The sequence below is a fragment of the Apiospora marii genome (assembly GCF_038362585.1).
Source record: "Apiospora marii strain CBS 49790 chromosome Unknown utg000001l_segment0_segment0, whole genome shotgun sequence".
Lineage (NCBI taxonomy): Eukaryota > Fungi > Ascomycota > Sordariomycetes > Amphisphaeriales > Apiosporaceae > Apiospora > Apiospora marii.
Window position 1 is genome coordinate 1,995,537 of NW_027117372.1, and position 8,397 is coordinate 2,003,933.

An 8,397-nucleotide genomic window follows, 5' to 3' on the forward strand; every position below is an offset into this window, starting at 1 on the left:
CGACTGATTGGTCGCACACGGACCGCCGTGGCGTCCCAGAAATACACCCGAGACAAGGTGAATGGGCCCGGACGACACTGGACAGGAAACCGGGCGTCGGGGCAGAATCCAGCCTAGTGCAAGCCATGCTAGCATAGAGGGAGAGCAAGTGCGGAATTCATGCCGCGCACTGCGAGCTCGAAACAAGATGTAGGACAGGCGGGCATCAAGCTGTTATCTCAATGCTACCAACGCCGTCAAGGGAGACGGGATGAACGAACCTCTACACATTCTTGGGAAGATCTATGCCAGGCATGGCATGCGACTGGACCCCAGAAACGATGATAACATAAGGAGAAATACACTTAGAATAGAATACCCGACTAGAACAAACACCAAGAAACAATACCAAGATAATGCGAGTAAACACACCAGCCACATCAAGCTCTCTCTCTCTCTTTCTCTCTATCTCTCTTCTAAAGCGAAACCAAGAAAATGGTTGGATTGGACGGCCATATACTCGGCCAGTTACAGCGGTGAGGCTTTTGTCCGTGGTGCTCCTAACTACCAGAAGGCTTTGCTAGTCACCGGAGCCGGACTTTGGTGGCTTGCTGGCTGGTTGGCTGGCGAAGGGCATACTCCGGCTTACACATCTATTACTGATATTACTGATTAATGTGGCGGTGAGTTCACGATCCAATCGAGAACTATGTACAGTGAAGGTTGCTGGATGTTTCCATTTACACATGCCAAAATGATAAGGGCAGTCTCATTGCTCTCTTACACCTGGGGCCTTGGCTCCCCCCAATGCCAAACGTCAGTATACATGCGCCCAACAACATATATGCCAGATTTTGGTGTACAAGAAAACGACATGGTAATGCAAGAGAAAAAGAAAAGAAAGATGTGCAGAATCGTAGTTATTGTTTGTCCTGCCTCGAGAGCTTGTTCCACACCCGCCATACCAGAATAACATGCAGAATAATAAATATACGTGCGGTGACGAATATTTCTCCCATCACCAACCCGCGTCACGCCGTACCACATCAACGGCCGCCATTCATCAGATCCATCATCATAGCGTCTTGGATCTCAGCCATCTGCCTTGTTTGCACCATGCATCCATCATCCCCAGTGCTGCTTCCATGCACGCCCATTTATCGATGTTGCGCACCCAATTCCGTTCGGGGTCTCGTAAGTACACTTCACAATAGATTAGCCGAACACCGAACTCATTCGGTGCTGCTTTCAAGTCTGTAGTACACCCAGCTCTTCCTCGCTCGGGGGCATAGCTGTTTCTTGCCGAGATATATTCTCGCCTTTCTCAAAAGCTGCTCCCGGGCCAGAGTAGCTGGGTTCCGGTATGTCTTTAGGGGGCGGTGCAGCAGCCGATCGAGTTGCAGAGGTTCGGGGAGTTGCCTCTTCCTCCGATACAAGGCCTTTTACAGGCTGCGGGCTCAACACCTTGGCCGTCTGCGCCACGTATGTGGGAGAGGTCAACTCTTCCGAGCCAAAGGGAACATCTCGCGGGGGCAAATCGTTACTGTCTCTCCTGCCACTGGTGCTCCCGCTGCTACCAAGTCTCTGAAGCAACATGTCGGACTGCTGCTTAGCCAGTTTCTGAAGTTGCGCCGCAGGATCCTTGTGATAACGCAGAACGTTAGTCAGGTCGCAAAGGCAGTCTGCAGGTTCGTATTGTCTACCATGCACACATACCCAGTCACGCTGCTCCGGCACGCCCTCCGCGGCCGGGAGGTGAGTTTCCTCGTCATCGTCGTCGTGGACGCCGGGGCCGCCGCCACCACCCCAGAAACTTGGCCGGCGGACAGGTGCAGGGGTCACGGGCAAGCTGGGCCGTTCGGTCTCGCTCGGGAAGTCTGTGAGCTTTAGGCCCCGCTGTACCCGTTCACTCTCAAGCACCTCTCCGCTTCGACGGGGCATCCCAATATTGCCAGGGGATTTGAGACTCAATGACCGCCGATGCTTCTGGAGGGTGCCAACGTAACGTTCGATCTCTGGCACCTCGTCCCAGGCATTCGTGCGTGTGAAAGAGCTCCAGGGGTCCGATGACGTGACTGAGAGGGTAGGGGTGGTGGGGGTCGCCGGCTCCTCTTTGGGTCTCGTAGGGGAATTTTCTGTGACAAGGGACTCAGCCAGGGTTTGATCCTCGGAAGAGGAAGAGGCTGGAGGCTCACTCGTGGGTGCGCTTGAAGAGCCGGCCTCTTGACGAACCGCGTCTTCGGCGAAAACGCGGGTGGGTGCTTCCTGGTTAATCTCCCAGGGGAATATCGCCTTGGGCTTCACGTAGTGCGGGGTAGGACGGTCCCTGGGGATCTCATAATACATGTTCTTTGGAGGGCTCGGGTAGCGTTCGGGAGGGACGAACGGGGCAGTGTCTCGGGACATCTCGTAAACCATGGCAGGGAAATTTGCAGCTTCGGGCCTCGTATCTGCGGGCGGGGGTTGTCTGGTACATGTCAGTCACTCTGCTTCTGCGGTATATATTGGTTGTTTGGACTAACCGTTGAGCGTCCCATCCTGAATAGGTGATCGGTGGCGGCTTCTTGTGTTCTTGATCCTGCTCTTTACTAGCCTCAGCTTCAGGGCCCTTAAGGGAGATATCAAAGGAAGGTCTGGAGGAATGCAACTCGTGCTCAGTGGGCTGAGCAGTAGCAGCTTCAGATCGAGATTCCACATGATGATGGTGACTCCGGTCATTATTTTGCTCACCACTTTCTCCCTGGCGGGCTCGAGGCTGGTATTCGCCCTTGGTGAGATATTGCACAAACTGAACTCCGGACTCCGATGTCTGTCTAGTGATTAGCTTACGGCTTCGCAGGCCGTCGCGGCCTCCATGAGACCTACCTCGGCTCGATAATGTCGATCATAGACGGCCCACCATCTTCCCGTCATTTCATCGAACACCCCACTACCAGTCGCAGCGTTTCTTCCTTGGAACCACGGCTTGTCTGATCCAATGAAGTGGACCATGTTTATGCTCGACTGGAAGTGACGGTAGGCAGGCACATATTGGTAGTGTGCCGAGGGCGTCACGTTGTAGCTGAAGCTGATGCGGTTGGAGTTGTTCTTGAAGTGCATGTTCAGCAGGCCCTGGTCGGCACCGTCAAAGGAGATGCCCCTCTCGGCCATGGCCATCAGGGCGTAGTAGTCGCCAAGATTGGGCGTCAAAACCATGACACCTGTATTGAACAGGTCCGGCCAGCCAATATCGGGTGCAGCTGAGAAGGGATGCGCAATGTCAAACAACTCGTCTGGAGCCCGGTATGCAACGACATCGGCGTCTATGTATACTATTTTGCGGAAGCTAGTCTGTTTCCATAGGTTGATTTTGGTGAAGGCGGAGTGTAAGTCGGTTCGATTCATCAGCGACAAGTTCGATGGGTTCGGGTTCTGGATCCGAGGCACGGGTATAATGTAGTCGTACACTGCCTAAATTCGCATATACTAGTTAGCGCATCCATACCGCACTCTACACATTGCTGTTGGTCAAGCTTGCCTGGAGCTGTGTGATAGCTTCGGCGGCGACTGTGTCCATAGTGACCATAGCCCCGAGCTTCTTGGAAGTGCCGCCATCGCGCAACGAGTGTCCCAGAACCAATGCACCTGCAGACAGGGTTAGCAGACATGCCGAAACCCGATAAGGAGTTGTGGGCATTACCAGGTAAGTATGTGTCGTTCATAAGAAGCTACAGAGACGCACATCCGTCAGTGATTTGTAACGCTATAGCAAAATTGGGGTTCGAAACTCACAGTGAGGTAAACATCCTCCTCCGCTCCTCCTTGCGCCGCCATTGTGCGTAGAGAATGCGACGAAACCGCGCCTAGACAATAAAAATATCTTTTTTTTCTGTTGTTCAGAGGCGGCAATAGAGATCTTCCGGACAGGCGATGAAATGGTACTCAACCAGAAGGAGCCGGAGCAAAGATATGCTGGTGTTGCTGCTTTAGCTAAGGTATACTAAGCAATGCAGGACAGCGACAAATGAGGTAAGTGGGAGGGATGTAGCTTGTTGTTTGGGTTCAGTTGGCACGAGGTGGCGGCTGCAGGTGGTTTGCAGCGGTGCAAAGCGAACGGGAGAAGAATGCGTCCAGAAAAGCCAATGCGGCAAAAGAAGAAGCAATAGTGCCACGACGAGAAAGATGCTCGGTCAGGTATTGCTTGGGGTTTTCTTGTTCCAGGAGCCTCAGCAATAAGAAAAAAGTTATGTGCGAGGGATACGAAAGAGAAAAAAAAAATAGAGAGAAGCCAAGGCGGGCGTGCAGCCAAGATGGGAATGGACTGGACGGGACGTGATGCCTGATGCCCTGTCTCGTAGCAGTCTAGCTAGCTGCACATTCATTGTCTTGTCAACGGTACGATGCCGGTCCTGTCGGAATTGGCATGAATTGATTTGATACCATCCTAACCTACTGCAAGTACCTGGAGTCAACGACAACAAGGTTCCATAATTGGCATGGCAGCTTGACCCAATATCCACTTTCGCAGGCGGCGGACAGCGACTTTTTCCCTCGTTCTCCCTGTCGAGGTCGTGCGGAGGAGGAACGGGCGGCAGGGCGGCTTGCAGGTTACCTCGTTACCTATCATACCACCCCAGGTCAGACCAGATAGCTGCGTCGGTCTCGAGTCCTTATTTCCGTCATCATCCCAAGTTGTCTTACCCAGCCCAGCCATCCTCTTATGTATTCGACTGTATTGGATACGGCTGAGCGAGAACGTCCCTCCATTCTGGCCCCAGACTCCAGACTCATCCTAGCGACTGGATGAAAACTCCATGGGGAACGAGGGAACGACGGGGCGACAACGGCGGGCGGGAGCTCTGTTGTCATGGATCCCGACGAGGATCCAGGATCCTCCAGCGAGCTCCATTAAAAAGTGGTAGGGGCGCAGGGACCAGGCAAGATAGCTTAGCGATGGAAGAACCAATCACTCTAGAGCGAAACGGGAAATGAGCTCTCTCGCCAAAGCTGCATCATTGCTCATTGTGCATGCAGACTTGGCAGCTTGGATGCCATTGGCTCAATTCATTGTACTTTTCAACAGTCGCAGCATGCTGTTAAATATCAACGGTGTGGTTCTGCCACAATGCGTGCATTGCATTGCAGTGCAGTACTAGATGTCCGGCAGGCATGACTAACCTTGGCTGGGCCCTTATCTGCAGTTCCCAAGACCCTCATGTCGTACAATGCAAATACGATCCTACGAGCGGATAGAGGCTAGAACTCAGGTATGGAGGCAGGTAGCCACTTGGTGCAATGTGATGATGCCTGAAAACCCCGACGATAGGAGCGGGCATCAAAGTCTTATACTGGAGCACTCCGTACCAAGCCTATCGATCCAGTTCCATGGGCACCCCAGGAGCCCAGCTCACTAAGAAGATGCTTACACCCCAGCAAGAACCAACCACGAGTGCTGATTCAACTCTGGAATTGCCTGAATTGGATTGTCCACTTCATCTACTAATGCACATTGTAAACTCTCATGTCTGGATTGATACTACTAGCTTGGGCTACGTGTACAGACATGGGTCAAATGCAAACACGGTGTGCAGAGTATGATTGACTTCAATGAATCCTTGATGTATCCAAAATACCATATTGGCATACTCTACCTAAGACTGGATGCCAGACGTTGTGTCCTGCGGCTCAAATGACCGGGTGTCGTCAAATAGAGGCACTTACTGGGTGCTGAAAACCTGGGTGTGCTGTGGCCGTGAGGGGTAAAGCCATTCATCTATTGGTGCAAGCAAGCAACACCTACAATCAATCAATTGGGCGATCCTGGCCTTCACCTACCAGGCTTGACTGGCTTGTTCTATTTGGATGAGCCCACTTCTGACTTTATGCTCGACACTCTTTGAGATGGATTGATTGGCATCGCTTAGGGCAACCACTCGTCCCGCCATCGTGGCACAACGCGACAACGACACCAGCAGACCATGGCCAATCCCGATACACCTCCCAAGGTCATGCGGCGCTCTGCAGCATCGATCCCTCCCCGAACGAGAGGAAAAGCACAGCAAGATCCCATGGGAAAGCGAAGCCCTCGCCAGGTGACTCTGGATAAGCAGCAGATCAGCGCGGTAAGTAATTGGTATTTCTTGCTTTTTGCGAACCGTGTGCACCTACATGGCAATCTGTGACATTTCGACAACTCGGTGGGGGATGGCTCCCCACACTCCCCCGCAATCATCCAGCTTCTCCAAATTGTGCGCCATGACGTCGCTGGGGCACGATTCATTCGATCTCCGCGGCTCCTCCTTTGGGGCCGACGCTGGACATACGCACGATATCGGCTCAAACGCTTCAGTGGTCCCTTCGCAGCAGGTCACGAGCCACGATTCATCTGTTGATGCAATGCAGGGTCTGAACTAGTCGCATCATCGGATGCGTGACACCGACGTCGACGGCATCATTTTAGAAACTGTGGGCTAACCAACCAACATCAAACAGGCTAACAGAGCTGAATCTCCGATTCTTAAACTTCCCGCCGAGTTGCGCATCCAGATCTACGAGCAAGTGCTGCTTTCTTCCCGCGCGCTGTTCGTGCCGCCTCATCTGCATCGACGGAGAGGCCCGAACCTGCCCGTCGACTGCCAGTGCAACTTTTGTAAGCCGAGTCCAGCCTGTTGCGGCACCTCCAGAGCTGTCCAACATGGACGCTGCCAGAAAGCCCATGCCTCGCTGCTGCGCACCTGCAAGCAGATTTACGACGAAGCCAGGTCAATTTTTTACGGCCAGAATCGATTCATCGTAGCTTGTGAGTAAACATATGCCCACCCATTGCAAGTTCTGTCAATTACCTCCGGCTCACTGGGCACCCGCTAGTTCTTGACGGTCGACCTTATGAGGCGCAAAACTTCTTCCCGTTCCAGTTGCGTCTCGACACCATGTGCCTCATGGACACCGTGATTTTCCGGGACGCCTGCCTCTGTGACAAGTGGAAAGGCGGTCTGCGTCGATCTTTGCGAATCAGCGGCACAAATCTCGCCAAGAGCTGTTTTGGGTCGAAGACTCTCTCCGTACGTGGGACAGGCAGTTACTTGCCCCTTCCTGCCAGATCAAGAGAGACGCATACTCAGATTGTTCGATCGCTCAGAGCCTGCACACCGGGCAATAACACCAACCGGTGCCTTGCTTGCGCATGGAAATACCGCCGATGTAACTGGTCAATTATTTGACAAAGCCGAGCAACATTGAAAACGACACGTTATACGGCCAGAAACGGCATCACGTGTCTATGACCTGCTCCCTGAAGCTCATGAATATGGCCGGATGATATAACCAGGCCTCCTGCTGACTATTGCATTCTCCTTCATCAACTGGACAAGCAAACCCCCGCATTTTTTGAGCACATGCCCATACGGCGTTAAGTCTCCTTGAGTAACAGTCTCAGGTATAGCATTTATGAATTTCAGCGGCGTTCGCTAATATGAAATCTAGCTACGGTTTCTTGTATGGAGGTCCGATGCTGAAGTTGCTATGTAACTACGTATTTGTCCAAGTGGTCAGACTCAGCAGAAGTTGCGAATTTGATTAGGTATTATCTGGGTTGTCTCGTTGACTCCCCAACATTGGTCACCTCGAAGGCATTAGGAGTATATGCGCCGGACTTTACTGAACGATCATATACTAGGACTGTTCTTTGGTTGGCACACTTTCTGGATCCTATGGTGGCGCGAGAGCTCTACGTCAAAGCCCCCTTAGCTGGGGGGAATGAAGCTGCTGATTCTCTCGCTACGCCTGTACCGGCCCGAACCCGACTCCCAGCAGCAAAATATTTGCCTTGCAGTGAGCTGATCGTTGAGCTGGGGAGTTTTAACCAATATGTGAATGTACCACCAGTCCTGTTGTCCACCACACGCGACGCGGCAGCAAAGGCCCCAGAAGTCCGCAGCAAGGACCCCATCCAGCATCCAGCATCCAGCTCTTTGGTCGTCGCCAACCCAGCTGTCCCACCACAAGCGGGTGAGAACTATTGCTTGTAGACCCGGCTTTTCTCAACTACCCACTACTTAATACAACTTTGAAGATTGTCTTTCAACAACAAATGCTTACTTAAGCAGGGGTTTCGGTCTTGTGGTTTAGTGGTATAATTCTCGCTTAGGGTTCACCCTGAAGCTATCATGCGAGAGGTCCCGGGTTCGATCCCCGGCAAGACCCCATCTTTTGTCGTTTTTGCCATTTCTGTCTATTGCATAGCTGGTTGTATGCAATGTACGGAGTATATTTCCTTTTTATTCATCTCGCCGGGGTTTCTGTATGTCTTCAGCTCTGAAGTGATCTGCAGGTTGGAAGTATACGTCCAAGAGTCAACCCGGGAGAGAAGGCATAGCAGATCTGGTTTGACATAGATCTGGGCAATCTGCTATGCGTGCATAGATGGGCATGTCAATGTTG

At 52.4% G+C, this 8,397-nt stretch overlaps 2 protein-coding genes across 2 annotated transcripts; one reads left to right on the forward strand and one right to left on the reverse strand.

The window, feature by feature from the left end:
* Window positions 1-1,227: 1,227 nt before the first annotated feature.
* PG985_000647 (glycogenin glucosyltransferase) lies at window positions 1,228-3,792 on the reverse strand (the record flags this gene model as incomplete). The annotated part of the gene is made up of 6 exons (XM_066820416.1): window positions 1,228-2,446; window positions 2,502-2,788; window positions 2,845-3,429; window positions 3,476-3,603; window positions 3,659-3,686; window positions 3,751-3,792. 6 exons carry the CDS (start codon window positions 3,790-3,792, stop codon window positions 1,228-1,230), a joined length of 2,289 nt encoding a protein of 762 aa, XP_066691295.1.
* Window positions 3,793-5,936: 2,144 nt separating this feature from the next.
* Window positions 5,937-7,985, forward strand: PG985_000648 (uncharacterized protein; the record flags this gene model as incomplete). Its single annotated transcript, XM_066820417.1, has 6 exons — window positions 5,937-6,080; window positions 6,451-6,757; window positions 6,826-7,019; window positions 7,441-7,481; window positions 7,634-7,788; window positions 7,843-7,985. The coding sequence occupies 6 exons, from the start codon at window positions 5,937-5,939 to the stop codon at window positions 7,983-7,985; spliced, it is 984 nt and encodes a 327-aa protein (XP_066691296.1).
* Window positions 7,986-8,397: the final 412 nt, after the last annotated feature.